The 20352-nt window shown below is 56.6% G+C and overlaps 7 protein-coding genes across 7 annotated transcripts; 3 read left to right on the top strand and 4 right to left on the bottom strand.

Annotated features, from left to right (window-relative positions):
* Window positions 1-86: 86 nt before the first annotated feature.
* Window positions 87-1499, top strand: QBC33DRAFT_559959 (Golgi transport complex subunit 5-domain-containing protein; the record flags this gene model as incomplete). Its single annotated transcript, XM_060430017.1, has 1 exon — window positions 87-1499. The coding sequence occupies one exon, from the start codon at window positions 87-89 to the stop codon at window positions 1497-1499; it is 1413 nt and encodes a 470-aa protein (XP_060282861.1).
* Window positions 1500-2149: 650 nt separating this feature from the next.
* On the bottom strand, window positions 2150-4280 carry QBC33DRAFT_588891 (glycoside hydrolase family 5 protein). The gene is made up of 4 exons (XM_060431566.1): window positions 3972-4280; window positions 3869-3910; window positions 3678-3792; window positions 2150-3623 (listed from the first exon to the last, which is right to left on the bottom strand). The coding sequence occupies exons 1-4, from the start codon at window positions 4035-4037 to the stop codon at window positions 2440-2442; spliced, it is 1407 nt and encodes a 468-aa protein (XP_060282860.1). The 5' UTR covers window positions 4038-4280; the 3' UTR covers window positions 2150-2439.
* A 1682-nt stretch (window positions 4281-5962) lies between these two features.
* On the bottom strand, window positions 5963-7183 carry QBC33DRAFT_559957 (uncharacterized protein; the record flags this gene model as incomplete). The annotated part of the gene is made up of 4 exons (XM_060430016.1): window positions 5963-6467; window positions 6541-6599; window positions 6664-6826; window positions 6855-7183. 4 exons carry the CDS (start codon window positions 7181-7183, stop codon window positions 5963-5965), a joined length of 1056 nt encoding a protein of 351 aa, XP_060282859.1.
* A 1214-nt stretch (window positions 7184-8397) lies between these two features.
* QBC33DRAFT_611813 (NCS1 nucleoside transporter) lies at window positions 8398-10553 on the top strand. Its single transcript, XM_060432463.1, has 3 exons — window positions 8398-8810; window positions 8869-9036; window positions 9100-10553. The coding sequence occupies exons 1-3, from the start codon at window positions 8548-8550 to the stop codon at window positions 10190-10192; spliced, it is 1524 nt and encodes a 507-aa protein (XP_060282858.1). The 5' UTR covers window positions 8398-8547; the 3' UTR covers window positions 10193-10553.
* QBC33DRAFT_106234 (uncharacterized protein) lies at window positions 10435-13365 on the bottom strand. Its single transcript, XM_060421882.1, has 5 exons — window positions 12290-13365; window positions 11925-12225; window positions 11553-11852; window positions 11002-11478; window positions 10435-10912 (listed from the first exon to the last, which is right to left on the bottom strand). Exons 1-5 carry the CDS (start codon window positions 13268-13270, stop codon window positions 10677-10679), a joined length of 2295 nt encoding a protein of 764 aa, XP_060282857.1. The 5' UTR covers window positions 13271-13365; the 3' UTR covers window positions 10435-10676.
* A 475-nt stretch (window positions 13366-13840) lies between these two features.
* On the top strand, window positions 13841-16387 carry QBC33DRAFT_541639 (uncharacterized protein). The gene is made up of 4 exons (XM_060428185.1): window positions 13841-14149; window positions 14213-14525; window positions 14585-15209; window positions 15275-16387. The coding sequence occupies exons 1-4, from the start codon at window positions 13950-13952 to the stop codon at window positions 16126-16128; spliced, it is 1992 nt and encodes a 663-aa protein (XP_060282856.1). The 5' UTR covers window positions 13841-13949; the 3' UTR covers window positions 16129-16387.
* Window positions 16388-16447: 60 nt separating this feature from the next.
* On the bottom strand, window positions 16448-19411 carry QBC33DRAFT_493729 (alkaline serine protease). Its single transcript, XM_060425512.1, has 8 exons — window positions 18989-19411; window positions 18757-18913; window positions 18317-18665; window positions 18125-18245; window positions 17843-18060; window positions 16932-17764; window positions 16760-16866; window positions 16448-16702 (listed from the first exon to the last, which is right to left on the bottom strand). The coding sequence occupies exons 1-8, from the start codon at window positions 19246-19248 to the stop codon at window positions 16654-16656; spliced, it is 2094 nt and encodes a 697-aa protein (XP_060282855.1). The 5' UTR covers window positions 19249-19411; the 3' UTR covers window positions 16448-16653.
* Window positions 19412-20352: the final 941 nt, after the last annotated feature.

Below are 20352 nucleotides of genomic sequence, written 5' to 3'. Positions count from 1 at the left end.
GCACGGGCCGAAAATGTGGCTTCCGGGTATTACTGCCGACCTCGAACTGCAATCCACTTTTAGCTTCCAGCTCAATCCCCCACAACATGTCGACCCCCAAGGAGGACGATGAACCGTCGTATATCGACTACGAGACCTTTTTGTCGCCGGATTTCAGCGCCTCATCCTTCGCGAATACCCTCGTTCTTTCCACCAACAACCCAAACGATGCCCCGCTAGACCTTTCAACACCCCTGTCCAGGGTACTTTTCGACATCCAGGAAATCGACTCGCACATTGACCTCCTCACCACGCGCTCGGCCGTACCTCTCCTCACACACACCAAGGAACAGACAGACTCGAGCACGAGGATAGTGGGTGAACTCGATGGCCAGATCAAGGCTCTGAACGACAGCTACAAGCAGCTCGAGGGGGAGGTAATACAGAAACATGCCGAAGCCGAGCAAGTCCGCCAGGTGGCTTCACGCCTGTGGGAGACGCTGAGGCTCGGGAGGGCCGTTGGGCGGTGCCTCCAGCTAGGCCGCCAGCTGGAGATTCAGCATGCCGAGCTGATCGGGTCCCCGTCAGCGCTGTCATCCACATCAGCGACCCCCAGCGGCGTCCCCAGGCGAGTGAACCACCGCGCCCTCGTCAGGTGCGCCGACACCCTCCTGTCCCTCCGTGAGATGCTTTCCAACGCCACCGTCCCCGGCGCCGAGGGCTTTGGGCTCGACCGCATCGCCGCCGTTCGCACCCTACAATCCGGCTACGTGGAGCCAACGGAGCGGTCCGTCCGCGAGGGCGCCGAGCGCATCGTGCGCGAGTTCTCCATCGGCACGGCGTCGGGGGCCGCCGCCACCTTCTCACAGGCGGATGAGACGCGCGCCCGCACAGTCTCAGCCCTGCACGCGCTCTATATGCTCTCGCCCGCCGGCCCCAACCCCGCCGCGGGGAAGAGCGAACCCCGCACCCGGTGGTCGCCGACCCTCATGCTACACGCCCTGGAGTTGTACCTGCGCACCGCCCTGCAGAGCAGCATTGCCAGCCTCGCACGCGCCCTCGCCGCACTACCCGCCCTCGACCGCGCCCTCGCCGAGGTCGCCGCCCGCTGCCAGAACGTCGTCGCCCTCGAGGCCGTGCTGGAGGGTGCCCGGCCGCCGGCGCACCTGCTGCTGCCGGATAAGGGGGACAACAACCTGCTGCAGCCGCTGCTGGCGTACCTCGAGACGGGGTCCCTGGCTTCGTACTTCTGGCGGACCCTGGCCGGCAGCCTGGCCCCGAGGGTGCAGGAGATTGTCGGCCGGGGCGGGGCCTCGGCGAGGGCGCTGAGGGCGAACAAGAGCGGCATCGGGGAGGCGATCCGGGAGTGTGTGGCGAGGGGCAGTCATCTGCCGAGCTCGGTCGCTGTCGGCGCGAAGGGGAAGGGGAGAATCGGCGATGGGGCGGCGGACAAGGCTGGGGCGTGGGATAGGGAGGTTGCCGTCATGGTGGGGAGCGTGGTTGGGAATCTTGGACGGTGAGGTGGCGGGCGGACGAATAATTCTACTTCGATGGACAGTCGTCTGTTGTATGCCCCCCCACCTTGAAAGACGGCTACGAACTCGGCATCCCGCTGTGCAAGTGATCGCACCGTCTCGCCGTCTCTGTTGTCGGAACTTTAGTTGCCTAGGTTCTCCATGAATGTAAAGAGGCGTCCTGATGAAGATCCACCATACTACCGGTCACGGCGTCATCATCGATGCCCTGGGGTCTATTAGGGTGCCACCCACGTGTTCGACTCATAAAAGCATGTTATCTATTGCAAGCCAACGTACCTACTTATATGAATGAGGGCTCCGTTGGCTTGTTGTATGGACAGTAATAGCGAACTAGGAAGAGGCCGTGACACTCCCTTCCACCCCAAAAGTATACAATATCCGCCATCAAGTTAAATATTATGAAAACGGGGATATGAAAACAACACCAGCACGTAAGCCACTTTATCGAGACTAGATTCTGAATCTATCTCTAGGATTTTACTGTCTAAATTTTGGCTTCTCTGCAACTAACCTGGGCACTCTTTTGGAAACATCAAGCAATCCCCCTGGTTCATCACCTTTCAACCATAGCTTAATTGATCCCAGGATCAAGTTCCTCAACATCACAATTTCGATAATCCTGGACTAATTTCCTTTCAGGTCTTTTGCCTCATCTGTGTTATCTGTGCTCAATTACATGATTTATTTTCACTGTCGCAACGTTGACGCCTGACATGTGCTTCTGACGAAAGCATTTTAATAAATAATAGTCGTAGCAGGGTCGACTCACAGGACCACCCTTCTAATATCAAGACAGCTTCTCCTTCCTTCCCTCCTTCGTCTACCGCTGCTACTCTCTTCTCAACCGGACACTTCGCTTGCACCATGGGGCTTAACCACTGTCAAACAATGCAAGGGTATCATTTCGTCTCACTGACAACTCCTAGGCCAAAGCAGCCATGCCTAGTAAAACAAACACCAACAATGCCCCCGGCACCTGCATGCGCCCTACCCAGTTTGCTACCACCGTTTCACTTGGCGATGCACCAGTCCCTATTGAAGTCGTCAGCCCTGGAGCCGGTGGTGATGAGTCCAGGGGCAAAGTCGGAGCACCCGGATCCATCAACAGCGTGGTGGGCTCGTCGTTCAGCGCCGTACCTGTCATGGTAACAATCATGACCGTCGAGCCCGTCGGCGCCTCCGTCATAGTCACCCTCCTCGTCCCCGTCGCCGTCCTCGTTCCCGTCTTCGTCCCCGTCCCCCTCGCCGTCGTCGCCGTCGGCACTGGCACCGGCACCGACACCGTCTCGTTCGAGTCCAGCCACGTCTTGACCACGCACTGTGCCGCCAGCTGGTTGTCGACGAACCCGCCGCCCTGGCCCCTGCTCGGCGTCAGGCTGAGCAGGTACGAGCCGTCAAACCCCCCCGCCGCCCAGGCCACGAGCCCGACGAAGACGTCCGAGTTGGCGTTGACGAAGGCGTTCTGCGCGCAGAACGCCTTGACGCACGTCGCGTCCGACGACGCCCCCGTCTCGCTCACCAGGCCCTTGCGGCCCGCCCGGCGCAGGAAGTCGGCGACGCCTGCGAGCGCGGCCACGTTGTCGGTGACGCACTCGGCGTGGGTGCCCGAGTTGTCGACGTCCAGGTACTTGTGGATGTCGAGCAGCAGGCCGTCGGTGCCGCCGTCCGGGTTCGTGACGGCCATCAGCGCCGCGGCGCCGCCCTCGACCGGGTCGGTCAGCGTCGCGGCGCTGTCGAAGTTGCTGCCAGGCAGGAGGATCATCTGGGCGGTGGCGCCGGCGGCGCGGATCGCCGTCACGGCGGCCTGGCAGGTGCGGGCCCAGATGGCCACGTCGAGGTCGTGCGGCTCGTTCATCAGCTCGAAGACGACGCGGTCCGAGGAGGCGTACCGCGTCGCCAGCTGCGACCAGAGGCGGGCGAATTGCTCGTCTGTCGGGCCGCCTTGCCCGATGATGCTGCCGTCCCAGCGGGCGAAGTTGTGGATGTCGATCATGCAGTGCGCGCCTGTGGCGAGGCAGGCCTGCACGAGCTGGTCGTACTTGCCCATGTTGCCGGCGTCGAGGTCGGCGCCAAGCTTGTTGTTGACCAGGAACTGCCATGATATGGCTGGGCAGTGTGTCAGCATTGGATGGTCTAGCTCGGGGGCCAGGGGTTACGAACGCAGGCGGAACATGTTCATGTTGTCATCCTGGACAAAATGTTTCATCTGGCCTTCCCCATCGCCCCCACCCAGACTGCTCAGAGGAAGCTGAGTTGAGCCAGTAGGGCAGGATCCCTTTCAGAATCGAAGGTATTAGCAGGGGAACGGTATCCAACCATTTCCTCCCCGGTCCCGTCGAGGGCATGCTCACATCAATCTCGCATCCAAAGTCTCCTCCCGCAATGCTCACTCCCTGCAACAGTTAGAAGGTGTCCTTTATACAACCGGGTAAACGGTTTGGGGTGTCAACTTACCAAGAACTGCACTCTTGCGCTCGCCAGCGACACCAGAACCAAAGAAAAGAGGAGATTGCAAATCATGTTCAACACGGTGGCAAGAGAATCGAAGCGACAGTTGAGAAAGGGTAGAACGAAAAAAAAGGACCGGCGAGAGTCAAAAAAAAAAAAAAAGACAAGCCGGCGTGACGAAGAAATTGGCGGACGTGAATAACACAAGAATGAAAGAAAGTTGGGATGAAGCCCTCCGCGCTTCTGGCCGTCGTGAGTTTAATCAAGCATGGGGCACCCGGCTGTGCGACCTGTCCAACGTTGTCCAGTTAATGCGGTGTCCAATGGTTGGCGCTATCATTGGATGCCAGGCAGCAGACTGCAATGGGAGATCAAACGTCGTGGGTTTCAGATCGCGAGCCAGCCCGGATATGCCAGATGATCTTTACTTTTGGGACTGGCACGGGCTTGCTTTGTGCAACTTGGGGCTGAGGCGATCATATCTGACCACGGGCTATGAAAGGATGCTATTTGTGGTTGCCCTATATCTCAAACAGGAGATTCGGCTGATTTGAAGATCTAAGTTGCCGCAGCCAACGACGACGAGGCATCAAACAACGGAGCTTCTACGGTGTGCCACATTGGAAATTGGAAGAAATTACTGCCAGCCAAAGCAGGGAATTGGATGCCGGCATCCAAGATCTTAATAACGCCGCCGGATCCAGAGCGTCTCTCCATTCGGGATATGGCCCTTGATATTGCCTCTGAAGAAGCACGGTTGCAGCCCCTTGATGGTGGAACGAAGGATTCATATTTCCGGGTTCTTTCGTCGATCGGGGGTGGCCCGTGCCTGGTCAGACCCTGTCAAGCCTGTGTCACCTCAGTCATTTGACCAACTGAAGAGTGAGATGAACAACATGCACGACAAGGGCTGCTCATTCCCCAACCCATCACGGGAAGGATCCCGGTCATGACAGGTGGAGCCACCTTGTGGAGGAGACGACAATCAATGGCGAAAGAAGTTCCATACCTAGTTGACTAGGATGTATCCCCTTTCCGAACACGGAGTTGAAGTTCCACCATACCCGATGGGTCACGTGAACCCACAGATGTGGTGAAGACTACCTATGGATGTTGTTGTCAGGATCACTTGGGGTAACCATGTCTGTATATGCCCACTCATGCAGAAATCATTCGACTCTCAGGGGTAGTCATTGGAATGCTTGGCTTCCATTTTCTGTAAATCCTTCTAAGCTAGAGCCTAGTATGGCGTCTTAGGCTCTTCCTCCCCGCTAATTAGCCTCCTTCCGCGGAGCCCGCAACCAAAGACAACTCCCGAGCGCGCATTCCGGGACTACAGTACTGCGTAGTAGCAAGGGGACGATCCCTCACCGCACTTGTCATCTCGGTGGGGGCCCTAATGACCTCGGCAAACACACTTCGCGTCGGGACGCAGCGAAAGAGCTAAAGCGCAACAAGGCCCCGTTAGTACCACTTCTCAACCCACCCCCACCCTAGGCACACCGGAAACCATCCGTTTCAAGAACCCTCCCCGTTGTTGACGACCGAACGACAAAAGGACTGCTGGCCAAGAAGGAGATTCAAAAGTGCTTCTTCGCGTGCATCTGCCCCATGTCGACAACGGGCGTGTACCCAGATCGCGCCCGATGTCACTCTCCCTATTCGTACACCATTGCAACAAGGGAAGAACACGGAGACAGACTAGCTCTCACAAGAGAAGACACTGGGCGAGGGCGAGTGTTATGATATTAACTCTTTCTATCAACTAATTGTTTATGTGAGGGAAATCAAAAGTCTAGTCCAGTCTAGAAGTCATGACATACCCACAACCTTTTTTTCTTCTCATCAATGTCGTTATCCAAGCCAATTCGTTCCTACCAGCAGACATCAACCAAAATGGACACGATATAAAAAAAGGGGGAGGTGGAACTAAAAACAAGTCTATCCAGAGCAGCCCCAGGCCCAATCCCACGCGCACCATCCATCCCTTCCCGTCCTCACTCGGGGATATGGAAGCCCGTGGTGCGGAGCCTCTGGAACACGCCCAGCGGGCCATACGCGGCCGACGCAGCCCTCAGCTTCGCGACATTCTCGACGCCAAAGCTAGCGACGGGGTCCTGGTTGCTGTGCGCGTAGTTTGGGAACTTCCAGTCCCAGTACACGCCCTCCGCCCTCGCAAAGGCCTCGACATCGGCGGTGTAGTCGCGCATCAGCGGGAGGGCGAGGGCCTCCTGGTCGGCGCCGCTGATGGCCAGCGTGGCGAGGAACAGCATGCCGTTGCTGCCGCCCGAGGTGTAGCGCTCCAACCCGAAGATGTTGCCGCCGTTGCGGACGCCCTTGTCCACGATGGACTTGGAGATGGGCTGGAACATGCAGAGCGTGTTGAAGCCGGACTCGGCCGTGAGGAGGTCCTCGAGCTCGGCGTTGAGGGCGTAGAATTTGTCTACGGCGTAATTCATGACGTTGGAGTTGTTTTTGAATGATGCGGTGAACCAGACGTTGCTATATATCAGGGGATTAGCAGGGGGTCGCGGGGTGAGGAGACAATAATTAGTATGCAAACGGTAAGATATACCGGAAACCAGCCGGCTGGCCAGAGCCAAGCTTATTGGCAACTGAGGACATCAGGTCAATCTTGGTGGTGTCGGCAGCGATGTTACCCGCAGCGTAGTAAGGGTCAAAAAGCCGGGGGCGCCACTGTGGCAAGGGTGTCCTCGATGGCGGGGATGTATGCCCAGTAGATGATGGAGGAGCTGTTCTCGTCCTTGTGGACGTTGTCGGCGAACTCGACCATGGCGTCGACGACGGCGGGGCCGGCCGACAGGTCGTAGATGAGGTTGCCGCCCCAGATGACGGGGGTTCTGCGCGTCGGGGAAGTCGATGGCGTACATGTCGAAGCGGGTGACGAGCCCGAGGTTGGCCGAGCTGCCCTTCATGGCCTGCCAGAGATCGGCGTTGTGGGTGCTGTTGGCGTTGACGATACTGCCGTCACCGAGGACGACCTCGAAGTTGGCGACGTTGTCGCACGCCATGCCGTGCGAGGCCGAGTGGAAGGAGTTGCCGCCTCCCGTGATGAACCCACCAGTGCCAACGGTGCCAGCGCGGCCACCTGTGACAACAACACCGTGGGGAGCAAGCGTGTCGTAGACGGTCTGCCAGTGGCCACCGGGCTGGATGGAGGCGAGCTTGGTGTCCGGGTTATAGGTGGTGCCATCCATGTTACCTAATCCATCCTCCCGTTTTGGCATTCTGGGGGCTGCGGCCGGTGAAGCGACTTCGAGGTTCCATTCCATTTAGCGGGGCCCTTGGAAGCGATCCATGAATCCTGACTGCAGACGACGTAGTGTAGTAGGTATTCTAGCATTTTGTGTCAAACGAGACAACTCTACCATAGTACGAACAATAGAAGCAGCCCTGGAATTATTCGACCACTGTCACTTTGTTCTCCTGCTGTCCCCAGATTTGTTCTCCCACTGTCCCCAGATTTGTTCTCCCACTGTCCCCAGATTTGTTCTCCCACTGTCCCCTTTTTCGCCCACTGCCACCTACTGTCCCTTTTTTTCGCCTACTGTCCCTATGTTTGCCCACTGTCTCTGGGTAACTGGCAGCGGGTAATTATCACGCCAGATTGTGTATTTTTACTGAGTATTGCTTGGACCCCGTCCAACGTATATTACGTAAATCAATTAGAAGCAGATACCTATATAAATGCTGTCCTGGGGTTTGAGTTGGCTGTGCTTGGGTCTCTACTACGGTGGCAGCTATAGATAAATAGAGGATACCCAATAGCACGAATCGGCCACGGCTATCATTACTGAAGCCAGGCCGCACGTGAATCGTGCTACTGATGATCTAGTTGCTCGAGTTCAGTTCGTTTGACCGCCAAACTCAATCTCTGGCGTCCTAACAGCAACTGAGAGGTTTGTGACTCCCCAGGCCAATATGACGCTGGGGTCAATATCTTCTCACCTCCATGCACTTCGATCACCTTTATTTCGAACTGTCCAACTGTTGTGGGCCCGGAGAAGTTGCAGATGGTTCAGAGCGAGGCCGGGCATTTATGACAAATGCAATGAGACACGTATTAGTGGAAGGTCACCTAGTCAAATCACCGTCGAGAATATACATGTCCGCGGGTATTACCGGGTCAACAGTGCTGGGCTGAGATTAACGCAAACAGTGACAAATTCGGCCTTTTCACCTTCCGGGCGGGATCTTGAGGCCAATGTTAGAGCAAGATTTTACTTGGCGTCCGGCGAGTCAGCGGTCCGACAGCGGAGCAAAATGCCAGTCATTGACGACCTAGCGTCATGCCAAAAAGGGGTGGTGGTCACCGGCCCGACCCGGTTTAATAAGGGCACCTCAGCGGCGTCGGGTCCGGTACGTACCCCAGTTTTCCCCGATCAAATTTTCGTCGCTTGTAATTCGGCGGGCCCCACGTACGTGCTCATTTTTTTCTTCTTCTCTCAGTAAGCACCACCTTGGCGATTACCTGACCAGCGGGTCTCTCGAGCTCTGAGGTATTTGAGAGTGTTTAAACAGCCCGTGGACGAGGGAGTGGCTCAACCCCCAATTTTCGACCATGGTAGAAGACTTTTCATCCGATGAGGCCACAAGGCCGCGGCCTGCCGATGGGGATGTTGAGAAGCAGGTGCCCGTCTTAGAAGAGACGTTACAAAAGGGACCGCCGAGTGACGCCAGCTCAACCAATCTCTTCTATCGAATTCTCGCCAAGGGTCGCGTTGAGGGTCGTGGTATCGTCCCTGTGCCTCCAGAGGAGCGCACCTCTACCCGCTTCTTCAATGTCTTCACGATATGGCTGTCGGCGAACACCAACATCCTCGCGTGAGTCTTTTTTGTATTGCGCCCCCTTACAACGGCAGTAACTGACAGCAATGGCCAGCGTCACATTTGGCATGCTTGGGACACTGGTATACGGCCTAAGCCTGCGGGACGCGTCACTCGTCATTCTCTTCTTCACCCTCCTTTCCTCACTTGCACCTGCATACCTTGGCACCCTCGGGCCAAAGACAGGCATGAGGCAGATGATACAGGCGAGATATAGCTTCGGGTGAGCGACCTCCCCTCTCAACCGCCGTCCCCATCACCGTGCCCCTCGGCTGACACCCAGCAGGCGATATCTCGTCTCCATCCCCGTCCTCTGCAACCTCGCGACGCTGACCGGCTTCACCGTCATCATCTGCGTCGTGGGGGGCCAGTGCATCGCGGCCGTAAACGGCAGCGTCAGCCCGGACGTGGGCATCGTCATCGTCGCCCTGTGCGGCATGACCATCTCCTTCTTCGGCTTCAAGGTCCTGCACTGGTACGAGACCGTCGCCTGGGCACCGTCCCTGCTCATGCTCGCCGTCGCCACAGGCTGCGGCGGGCCCCAGCTCCGGCACCAGGCCGTCCCCGCCGCCCCGGCCTCGGCCCCCGCCGTGCTCTCCTTCGGCATGATCGTCGCCTCCTACATGATCCCCTGGGCCTGCCTGGCCTCCGACTTCACCACCTACTTCCACCCGTCGGCCCCGACCCGCCGCATCTTCGCCTACGGCTACCTCGGCGTCGTGATCCCCACCGTCCTGCTCATGACCCTGGGCGCCGCCATCGGCGGCGCCGTGGCCTCGGTGCCGGCCTGGAGCGACGCCTACGACGCCAACATGGTGGGCGGCGTGCTCGCTGCCATGCTCGAGCCGGCCGGCGGCTTCGGGCGGTTCGCCGTCGTGGTGCTGGCGCTGACGCTCCTGGGCAACGTGGCCTGCACCATGTACGCCATCACGCTCAACTTCCAGACGCTCGTGCCGGGCTTGGCGCGCGTGCCCCGCTACGTCTTCTCCATCGTCGTCACCGCCGTCGTCGTCCCCGTGGCCATCCGCGCCGCCGCCGACTTCTTCGACAATCTCGAGAACCTCGTGTCGCTCATCGGCTACTGGTCGGCCGCCTTCGTCGGCGTCTTCGGCGCAGAGCACTTTGTCTTCCGGCGGGGGGACGCCGCCGCGTATGCGGTCGCCGCCTGGGATGACGCCCGCCTGCTGCCCGTCGGCGTCGCCGCAGTCGCGTCGGCGGTCCTCAGCTTCGCGCTCGTGGTGCCATGCATGGACCAGGTGTGGTGGACGGGGCCGATCGCCAGGACGACGGGCGATATCGGGTTCGAGGTGGCGTTTGTTCTGAGCGCGGGGTTGTATGTCCCGCTGCGGTGGCTGGAGCGGAAGTGGTTTAGCCGGTAAGAAATATGGCCGGTCGACACAAGTTTTGGAAAGGGTTTATGGGTAGTACAGTACAAGGGCTAATTAGAGGTTCTGATGATCGGGCGTCTTGTTTTGGGAGACCTCGCAGCGTTTATATGTGCGCGTTCGGGGAGGTGTTTTGAGGCTTCAGCTTGTCAACTAGTGAGGAAACCACCCTTCGGAATCCCGAGGACTAGGAAGTGTGTGGGTGGGTTGCCTTTAAATATCCAGGCTATAGACCTACACTCGTGAGTTTATAATGAAGGCGACGAGGAGCACTAGATTCAACCGCCTTTGGACTGGGGAAGCTATAAATGAGATCCCACAAAAAGGGAGAAGCTGAGGAGTTTGGCTGTCCACGTTGTAGAAATTATCCAGTCGTGTACCCGCACGAAGGATAGAGGTACGAGGCAGATACCTAACACACCTAGTGAGATCACACTCACTGTAGCGGCAGGAACGCATCCACCAGAGTCGTTGTTACTCAGTATTTCTCCACAGAGGGCTCCTTACCCTTGTCGGCCTTCCCGTACGCATCGAACCTAGTGCCCATGATCGCCGCCTTCTTGTCCGGGCCGTACCGGTGAACATGGACCAGGTAGTCCTTGAAGTCCCTCGACATGTGCACCGTGGCCTTGATATGGTCCGGCTTGACGAGAACGCGGCCGTTGCTGTCCTTGTGACCCTGAGCTTCCGCAAGAGCAACAGCGACTTGAAAAGCTAGAATTTTCGAAAGAGGAATAATACGTCAGCTAATCAGGGCCTGGGCCATTATGGTATTGGTTTCCCGGGATAGATAGCCTACGTACCGTTTCTGATCTCTCTGCCGTTCCAGTTCAGCGACTGAAGCTCCTGGGACTGCGTGTAGTCCTTTGTCGACTGGAGGATGCGCATCGTCGTCTCGCGGTCCTGCTCCAGCTTCTCGAAGAAGGTGTCCCACACCCTGATGCGCTCCTCGTCCTGGAACGGGGGGTAGTAGATGGGCACGTGGATGCGCGAGATGAAGGCCTCGTCGAAGGTGCCGACGCGGTTGGTCGTCAGGAAGATGATTCCCTTGAAGTACTCGAGCGCGCGCAGGAACCCGGCCACCAGGTGGTTGCGCGTCAGGTCCTGGGGCTGCCTCTCCTCCATGTACGTGTCCGCCTCGTCGATGAGGAGGATGGCGCCCCAGTTCTCGGCTAGCTTGAACCAGTTTACGAGACTGTTTTCGATCTTGTCGGGCTGAACCCCGATATCCGAGCACGTCAGGGGAAGTAAGGGGCGCTTCATGTACTCGGCAATGCATTCTGCGTCGGATGTCAGTTTCGAGCTATTAGTAGGATCGGGCCAGAGTACGGCCTGGTAGTCAGTGATGTCTGACCTGCGGTGTAAGTCTTGCCGACGCCGGGCTTCCCGTGAAGCAGAATTGTCAGGCCCTCTCCTTTGCCCTGCACGAAGTCGGCAGACCACGTCTTGTCCTTTCGTGCCGTCCCGACATCCTTGTGAACGTCGCTGATCTTGATAAACGGTTTTTCCTCTACGACGGACCGCAAGTCACTATCTCGAGTATAGACTTCGATTAGGCTTTTGATCATGTCTTTCGTGGTGTCCTTCAGGACGAGGTGCTCGAAGAGCGATTTGTCGAAGGATGGCTCCCGAAAGCCGGAGACATGGAGATGTTCTTCCACCCGTTTCCACATGTCAGAAAGGAAGCTATAAGCAAAACGAAGATACGGCGGGTCTTGATACTTACGCCACGCCCTGAGCTTGAACACAAAGGCTTCGACCAGGCGGTCGCACAGAAAGTATTGGTGGTCGGTCAGGCTCTCGACAGTCAGGGGGTTGATCAAAGAGTAGCCAGCAAATTTCGGCTTGACCGCGTGCTGGTATATTAGCTTCTCGCACCGACTGCAGGAGCAAATCCTCAACGGGGCCGAAGGGTGTGCTACGTCGTCCTCCAACGTGACTCGGTCATATGACCCGGATCCGTCTGTCTTAGCGCCACTCATCCACCAGGCATAGTTCGTGAGATCCACCATGACGAGGCCAGTGTACTGGGCAGGGAAAGCATTTGTCAGACCGCTGCCTCGACGGCTGGAAGGAATTCCCAATACTTACCATGCGCCTGGGGATGGTATATGTGAACCCGTCGAAGGCGTAGCAATGCTTCTTCTGCCGGAGTGCGTACCATTTCTTCCCTTGGTTCGTGAAGTGCTCCTTGATTTTCTCGGGGTCGCCCTCCGCGATGTCCTTGGAGAAGCGCAGGTACTCGCATGGGTAGGCACAGAGCGAAACAATCTCTTTCTCCCCAGCAAATCGTTGGATGGTACTCGAGACCTCGCAAGCTCCCACCCAACTCGAGGTGCCGTCAATGTTCCAGCACGTTAACTCGTACGAGTTTGCAGCACCGTTGACCAGGGAGTGTTTGACGTCCTTTACCACATAGGGTTCGTGTTCGCCAATATCGCTCGCGTCATAGTAGCAGTCCGAGCCGGGTTTGTAGAGAAGCCAGAGCATGTCGAATGTGGCGAATCCTCTCGAGTGACGCTCTCTCTCGGCTTCGACATCTATCTGGACTCGTTTTCTGACAAAGTCCTGGACGATACCGATGTGCTTGCTAGCGTAGCGATTTGCGCAATGGCCCAATTCCTCTTCAGGTGGACCGTTGTCCAGGCGATTGCGGTACTCGGTCAGTTCCCGCTCGTAAAACACCAAGATTTCAAACGGCTCCAGGACCTTGATGTTCGTGCCGGACAGATGTACAGACGGATAATAATCAACCACACATCGTAGAGCCTCATTCACAGCCGGAGATAGAATCCTGATGTAGGAATGACCCTTGCTGTGCTCATGGTATTTCTTCTTCTCTGCTCCCCCATTTGCCGAACCCGGGGCAATAGCCTCATTGGTTAGCCGGACCTCGACATATTCCATTACTGGGGGCTCCTCTAGAGCATTGGCTTCGCCTTTATAGTCCTCGCTGGCGACTGTTTGTTCCGAGACACGACTCATATACTCGACTGTATATTTGATCAAGCCCGAGTCGTCTGTCTGTGAACCAGGTTGAGCAGAATGCTCGGTCGTCTGGTTCTCAGACATGGTGAGGGCGCGAGTACGGATCTTGTAGGGCGATATTCGTTATCGAGCCGGCGATCTCCTGGCTCGGCGTGCGTGTCCAGAGACCTTTGGATCTTCGGCCTGACAACTGCTTCTATTGCGGAGGTAGGTAGAGGATCCCGAATCAAACAAACGCACCTCCTGGGATGGACGGAGGTCTTGAATTGAAAAGTCAAAAGCGAGCCTCGTTGTCCAGATGGAACAACGAAAACGCGGAGGGGGGCGCCAAAGCATTTTCAGCCATGGCTGATGCATACGTAGGTACAGTACATGATGCCTAACAAGCAGGCTGTGGACCAAAAGCTTGGTAATAACCCTGGCGTTGGCTGAGCATGTGCAGCTATGTGGCTGGGGGCGGGTCAGCTTGATCCTTCGTACGCAACCTGGAAATTTCCATCCATTGAGAGTTCACCCAACATACAGGGGTGGCTACACCATATGCAAGATTTGTTAGACTAGGAAGTCCTGTGAACCCCTCTGCTGTGTATATCTACTTCTTCACGTTCGATGCCAACGGTGCTTGTTCGGCTGGCTGCCTCCGTTCAGGCTTACCATCATTCCATGATTCTGCCTCGCCAGTCCATAATGTAGCCTTTTCCCCAGTCTACCAGTGCCAATTTCTCTCCCTCGTCAGAGCTGAGTTCCTCCACCTTCCGAAGCTATGGAAAATCCCGAAGGAGCGCCAGGGCCGGGTGTCCTCGTGAAACAGTTTTCATGGGAGATGGAGATCAGAGGCAGAGCCGAGTTGGATACAGAAGAATTCGACCAGCTTCGGCTGGATTTCATAGAGCAGAGAAAGCAAGAGTCCCGCGAGCGCGAAAGGGAAATGCGCCGGATTGAGGCTTACTTTTCTGACACGAGGTTAGTCTAGCCATGACCACGACATCGGCCTGCTCTTCGGGCACTTACACTTCCAAACTGGAGACCAGAAGACGAGACGCTGTTTGACAAAACCCGGCAAGAGTTGATGCAATGCATGAAGAGCTTCCAGGGCCTCGTCCCCGAAGAGCTGAGAACTGCACCAATGCCTACTTCTTGGTCTGAAGTCGAGCTGGCAGTGTCGACCGTGCAAGCCCAGTGGGATGCGAAAAACAAGGACAGTCAGATGGCTCGCACCAAGCAGTGGATTCGGAAGATGTGCAATGGCTTGAATAACCACTCAACGGCCCTTGAAATGCTCCCAAAGGAAAGCGAGTACGTTTCGCTGATTGGCGGCGCAGTGAGCATGATCATCAAGGTTCGAAGAGTATCGCCAGAAGGGAAGTCCTAGCGTCGCTGACTAGCACCACTCGGCAGGCCTCAGCAAATTACACAGCAATCACAGAGTCCTTCGCAAAGGGCGTTGTCAGCATCAACGACGCTGTTGCCATGGTGCAGAAGAGCCAGGTGTACGACAGCCCGCCCCTCAAGCAACTCGCCATGCGGCTCTATAGCCGCGTCTTCTCATACCTCACCAAGTTCATGAAATGGTACACAGACCGAAGCCGGACTAGGTTTCTGAAAAGCTTCAACGAGAGTGTACAGCGGATATTTGAGGAAGACCTGGGCCAGGTCAGGCAGATTTCCCTCCTGCTATCTCAGCAGATTCAGCTACACATATCAGCCGATGTCCGGGTTGCCAAGTTGCTTGCGGAAGACACACGCTGGGCTGTGAAGTATCTCGTCAAACTCGTTGAAACCGAGCAGACGCAGAGGAAGCTTCAGGAGGAGACCAACGCGCGACTTCTGCAGAGCATGTTCCTCGGCCAGTTCAAGAACTCGCAGGAGGAGATAAAGGAGAGTCTACAGAGTATGATGGTGGAGTACAACGAAAGGATGAGGCAGGAGATTTCGGGGAGAGCGATCACGAACCTGCTAACAATTCAAGCTTCGCGAGAGACCTCTGATGACAGGCGACACTCGGACTCTTACAACTCATCTCGTAAGCCTTCGCCACAATTCCCACACATGAGAAGTTGACCAAGCGTCTCTAACTCGAATACGTAGCCTTACCAAGCCCCCAGGGGGCTAGACACATTCCCCACGGCGACGACTCAAGCTTAATAGACGCCGAACTCGAGGAACCATATCAAAACTCCGAAATCAAATACAGGTCTCGACACCTCGAGGAATACTGCAACTGGGAGCACGTTTTCCCCTTCCCCGACATCCCGCACCACCTCTGTGCAGATGCAACCTTCGTGTCACGGCTGAGCGACTTCACAACAACCCTGAAATCCCAGATCCTCTACGCCCACGGCCGATACCAACCAGAACACCTGAGCGTCCTCCGGTCCTCAGCCGCAACATACATAACCCTAGCCCGGGAGCACGGGATCCCCGTCATCTCATACTTTTGCCAGCTATCTGCCGACGAGCCGCCGCCGAGCAGGACGCGGGAGTCGACGGAGTTGACGGCGCTGCTGTACTCGATGATCCGGCAAGCCGTGGAGCTGCTGCCCGCCGACTTCGCCGCGGCGCCCCTGGCGTTCGGCGAGGAGAGGTTCGCGGCCCTGGACGGGACGCTGCGGACCTGGGACCTGGCGCTGGAGCTGTTTTCGGATGCGGTCGGCTGCGTGAGCCTGCCCCAGCTGCTCTTCGTCGTCGACGGGCTCAACCTGTTGGAGGACGACTTTGAAGACGTCACGTCCGGCCAGTTGGAGGCTCTTGTGAGGAGGATGGGAGACCTTGCCGGGGCTTGCGAGTCAAGCGGTCGCGTGGTGAAGATCCTGTTTACGACTGCGGGTCTGTCGGGCACACTGTGTCGCGAGCTTGACGGGGGCCAAATAGTTGCGTGTGAGGCGACGTCTCCGCTTAGGGAGTCGGGAAGCAGGAGGTCACGCCAGTTCTTTTTATATTAGGAACTACTGATAGTATTAAGCTAGTATACTAGCCATGGGTGGTACAATCTAGACCATCCCAAGCTTTATCTCTTTGAGAGGAACTGGGTAATTCATCTGAATAGGTTCACGTCTAATTAAGACTGGAAAGGCGGTTTGGTGGTTTCTTGGCCTGGCCTTGGGCGTAACGGCCAAGTCCCTACGGCATCAAACAACAGGATAATTAGACGACACGTAATTGGAGCTTATAACTATGTTAATCCTTCGTTGCAATAAAGAATTATCATCATGAAAATTACGAAATTGACGATTATAATCTATAAACGTAAGTTCATACGCTGCTTCCAAGTGCGATACAACTGGACGACGTAATACTTTATTTACTACAGCTTATTATCGTTTACAAGGCTGGGCATTGCATCATCTGAGGCAACCTCACAAGCTGGTTAGAGCAGTGGAAGTCGCAATGGAGAACCATCAGCTTCGCATACGTTGGGCTAATTGTATCTAAAGAACTACCCTGGAAGCCACCTAGAAATACGGTCCTCACGGCAGACTCAAGAGCAGCTTAAGAAGCTTGGGGTAATTGGGCGATCTAATACACAGCATCGGTCAGCTCAGCATGACGGCTCGGAATTGCGAAATGACTTACCCCAGGCCAGAGACCGGATCCCAACCCTTGGCAGCCACGAAGCCCCCAGAGTTGCAGTTCGGATTCGACCCATTCGTGATATCGTGGAAGACTTCCGGATTCTCGTACTGCCCGCCAAATTAGCTCCCGCCGCGAGCAAAAACAAGACAACAAAAAAGAAGAAGATACTCACCAGAACGGGATTGATAAACCCGACCGTCCCCTTCCCCGCCGCGATCCTCTCCTCGTTGACCAGCGTCAGAAACGCCGCCCACACGGGCGCAGACAGCGACGTGCCCCCGATAGTCCCCCACGAGCCCCCGGCGCGCACGACGAACCTGTCCCCGACCGCCGCCACGTCCGGGTACCCGCGCCCGCCGATGCGGTACACGCCGTCGCCGACGTCGCTAAAGTTGGTGCCCGGGTCTCCGGAGTATCCCTCGAAGGCGAGCCCGGGGGCTGTGTCGGCCAGGTACGTCTCGACGGCGCGCCTCTGGTACGCGGGCGTGTCGAACACGTTGGAGAACCCGCCTCCCGACGGGAACCGCGTCGTGGCCACCTCGGTCAGGCGGCAGGCCGACGTGCGGGAGAAGTTGCCCGTGCCGGGCGGGCCGTCGAGCTGGGTCGACCCGACGGCGAGGACGAACGGGCAGGTGGCGTCCGACCCCGGGTAGAAGACGGTGCCGTTGGGGCCCGCGCAGCCGTTCTGCAGGCCCGCGTCGCCCGGGTACGAGCCTACGCCGTCGTCGCCCGAGCTGATGACGACGGTGACGCCCTGCAGGCCGAGCTTCATGATCTCGTCGCACTGGCGCCGCAGGTAGTAGCCCGGTAGGTCGCCCTCGCCGCCGCCGTACGAGATGGAGATGACGTTGGTGGGCTCGTACACGCCGCACTGCAGCTCGCCCTGGTAGCCGCCTGGGTTGGGGTCTGGGTACTGCGGGTCAAGGCACTCGGCCTTCTCGCAGTTGCCTGTCTCGCCGTGGGCCGAGTACGTGCAGTAGCTGCCGTCGAGGGCGTCGAAGAAGGCTGCTCATGGGGGTGTGTGGTTAGTGGCTGGTTTCTTTGCGGACTGTCTGTGGGGTTGCCAGCTGCGGCAAAACGTACTGTTCCAGAAGCCTAGGTACGGCGTGTCGGGGTCGGTCTGGTTGACTTCGATGTACTGATCGTCCGTCTGGAAGAGAACCGTGTTCTGGGGCCAGATCAGGGGCCATGCCACTTGAAAATCGAGGGCCGACTCGGCGCCCACTTCCTCGGGGGTTTCCGCCGCGCCAATGGCGCCGTCTATCAGCTTGTCGATAGGGTATGTGCCCTGAGGAATCTCTCTGGAGGGAATGGGTCAGATATTTGACTCGCAAATATGGCCGGGGGTTGACTTTGTCCACTCACGGGAATAGATTGGCCCAGAATACATCGAGATCGTCCTTGCTGTAATGGTCGTTCAAAGACTCAAAGATGCCTAGCTCGTTACCTTTGGCAGCTGTGGTACCTTTGGGCACCCGGTAGTGTTCTGGCCACTCATTGTTAGAGAACTACTGTATCCTGTCGATTTCTCAACGCCGCCTTCCTCGTTGGACTTACTCCGAATGCACTCATTGGTGACATACTGGTGACAAACGCTGGAGTTGAGTTGTGGGAGGTTTGGCAGTTTGGCCTGGGGAATTGGGACGAGGCCCGTGTTCATCGCCGCGACGCCACGCTTCTGCAGAGCTTCAGCTTCACGCTTCCTTCTCAACTTTGCCGACTTTCCCTTATCTACGCGGAGTCTGATCCCAGGAGTGATGTAGTCGACATGCTCCCTGACATGACTGGGGATATGGTACTCGTCACAGGCAATGTTCTTGGTTCCCGTATCCCGGTGCTCGAACACGTGGTATTCAGTGAACAGGATGTCCTCGACTTCAGCAGCTGTAGCTTCAAATTGGATCCACTAGCCGGTTATATGCCGCTGTTAGCACGAGTCCGTGTCCTACAATTAGGGGAGTTTTCGCCATTCAATTCGCGCGCAAGACTATAATTACCTGCTTGTTGATCGACTGTGAGATTCGCTCGGCGCCAATGCCGGCTTCCGTGAGCCACTCAGTTACGGTATCGACACTGGACCCGGGCGGCGCGAAGAAGTCGATGACTTCCTCGGCGGACATGTGCTTCCCGTAGTTGGCAGATTTCGGGGTTGATCTTGCGAATAATGAGCTGCCCGAACTTCTAATGTCGCGAGTTCCCACGTAGGGGCGAGAAGGATAATGTGCTCACATGTCCAGCAACATATTGCGCCCTTGGTCCAAGTTCGACTGCTTGAGCCCAATTCGCACGGGCAACACGGCAGATGAAGGGACTCGGTCTCGCTTCTGCCATGTCGTCGCCCAATGCGGCAGCTGTCGCTCGTGCAACGCGTGCGACGACGGCACCCCGCGCCCCTCCAAGGTGTCCCCATTCTCCCCGTAGAGAGGAGTGGCGGCGGCTTCGATTGCCAGGCCAGTGGCCAGGGCAATTGTGAGATGGCGGAACAGCATGACAGGCCACCTCTTTTTGAATTCCTCCAGGGCCAAATGGGGTCACTTGAGCGACACTGGGATGGCTTGGTGGGGGAAGGGAAGGGAAGGGAAACGAGATGTGAAGGGAGGACCTGGACCTGGATCTGGGAAAAGGTGGGGGATAAGATGCCCAATATTAATAAAAACATTGGATTCTAATAGTACAGTACTAGCTACCGCCTCTCAGTTTCCGCCTGCCCAAAATGGCGGGTGATTATCGCAAGGAAGGGGGCTGGTTGCCTGAAGATCATGCCTAAAAAGGGAGGAGGATAGTGGCAGCCCTGCTCGTGTGTGCCTCGGTGCATGTAGCATTGGCCCCCAACAGTATAGATTGCGTTGGAGTCGGGCTTAAAGGAGATTAAAGCGGTTCGGGCGGCCGCATTGGACGGCACAATCTCTCACGGGTCCTCTTCCGGGAATAATACCCCTCGACTGTAACCGAGAACTAAAGCTGTGACAAATGAAATATGGACGGCGCGATTGAGGGTGCGAGAAGACATAACAGGACGATGAATTCCACGAGGAAATAATGCTTCAACCTCAGCGAGCATCGAGCACAACAGGTATGGCATGAGTCACTGGTGGAAGGAAGAAGGCAAAACCGGGGGGGAATGCAGGCTGGAAAGGTCAATGAGCCTGTCTGGAGAGCCGCCGTTTCCATGACATGAAAACAGCGACATCTAGAAGAAGAATTATCTTTTGTAACACGACAACCGTCAGGGCTCTGGGTTTCGTTTCACGATGTTTTGTTTTGGACAGGAAGGAAAGAGTGTACCAGAGGAAGCGACTTTTTATTAGCAGAAAGGCTCAAACTGCAAACGAAAAAGTACCCCGTTGCAAGTGCTTCTGCTCTGCCGGAAGCCTAGGTGTATATACCTAAACAGTAGTGTGTCAATGAGAAAACTGTGAGGTGAAGCAAGACGTTGATATAAAAGAAGCTTGGTAGGCAGCCAAGGAAAGCTTGGTAGCCAAGGAATGCTTGGAACCCAAGGATTAAAGCCCAGGGGTTGGGGTGCTCCACAGGTTCAGAAACTAGCTAGCATTTGACCTACCTATTAGAGTGCGATTAAAGGTACCATCAAA

This window comes from Phialemonium atrogriseum (assembly GCF_030411735.1).
Source record: "Phialemonium atrogriseum strain 8032-3 unplaced genomic scaffold QBC33scaffold_15, whole genome shotgun sequence".
NCBI classification, from domain to species: Eukaryota; Fungi; Ascomycota; class Sordariomycetes; order Cephalothecales; family Cephalothecaceae; genus Phialemonium; species Phialemonium atrogriseum.
This window is presented reverse-complemented; position numbering and strand designations above follow the sequence as displayed.

What these genes read in the sequence shown, in the direction of transcription:
- QBC33DRAFT_106234 (XM_060421882.1), bottom strand. Translation starts at nt 13,270, where the DNA reads ATGTCTGAGAACCAGACGACCGAGCATTCTGCTCAACCTGGTTCACAG. An exon ending in ATACCATCCCCAGGCGCATG is followed by an intron (nt 12,226 to 12,289) that starts GTAAGTATTGGG and finishes TTCCCTGCCCAG; the next exon opens with TACACTGGCCTCGTCATGGT. An exon ending in CGGCAGAGAGATCAGAAACG is followed by an intron (nt 10,913 to 11,001) that starts GTACGTAGGCTA and finishes CGAAAATTCTAG; the next exon opens with CTTTTCAAGTCGCTGTTGCT.
- QBC33DRAFT_588891 (XM_060431566.1), bottom strand. Translation starts at nt 4,037, where the DNA reads ATGATTTGCAATCTCCTCTTTTCTTTGGTTCTGGTGTCGCTGGCGAGC. An exon ending in ACTTTGGATGCGAGATTGAT is followed by an intron (nt 3,793 to 3,868) that starts GTGAGCATGCCC and finishes CGATTCTGAAAG; the next exon opens with GGATCCTGCCCTACTGGCTC. An exon ending in CATGAACATGTTCCGCCTGC is followed by an intron (nt 3,624 to 3,677) that starts GTTCGTAACCCC and finishes CACACTGCCCAG; the next exon opens with CCATATCATGGCAGTTCCTG.
- QBC33DRAFT_541639 (XM_060428185.1), top strand. Translation starts at nt 13,950, where the DNA reads ATGGAAAATCCCGAAGGAGCGCCAGGGCCGGGTGTCCTCGTGAAACAG. An exon ending in GCTTACTTTTCTGACACGAG is followed by an intron (nt 14,150 to 14,212) that starts GTTAGTCTAGCC and finishes TCCAAACTGGAG; the next exon opens with ACCAGAAGACGAGACGCTGT. An exon ending in CAGTGAGCATGATCATCAAG is followed by an intron (nt 14,526 to 14,584) that starts GTTCGAAGAGTA and finishes ACCACTCGGCAG; the next exon opens with GCCTCAGCAAATTACACAGC.
- QBC33DRAFT_611813 (XM_060432463.1), top strand. Translation starts at nt 8,548, where the DNA reads ATGGTAGAAGACTTTTCATCCGATGAGGCCACAAGGCCGCGGCCTGCC. An exon ending in GCGAACACCAACATCCTCGC is followed by an intron (nt 8,811 to 8,868) that starts GTGAGTCTTTTT and finishes AGCAATGGCCAG; the next exon opens with CGTCACATTTGGCATGCTTG. An exon ending in CAGGCGAGATATAGCTTCGG is followed by an intron (nt 9,037 to 9,099) that starts GTGAGCGACCTC and finishes GACACCCAGCAG; the next exon opens with GCGATATCTCGTCTCCATCC.
- QBC33DRAFT_493729 (XM_060425512.1), bottom strand. Translation starts at nt 19,248, where the DNA reads ATGCTGTTCCGCCATCTCACAATTGCCCTGGCCACTGGCCTGGCAATC. An exon ending in CACCAATGAGTGCATTCGGA is followed by an intron (nt 18,246 to 18,316) that starts GTAAGTCCAACG and finishes ATGAGTGGCCAG; the next exon opens with AACACTACCGGGTGCCCAAA. An exon ending in GATCCGGTCTCTGGCCTGGG is followed by an intron (nt 16,703 to 16,759) that starts GTAAGTCATTTC and finishes GCTGTGTATTAG; the next exon opens with ATCGCCCAATTACCCCAAGC.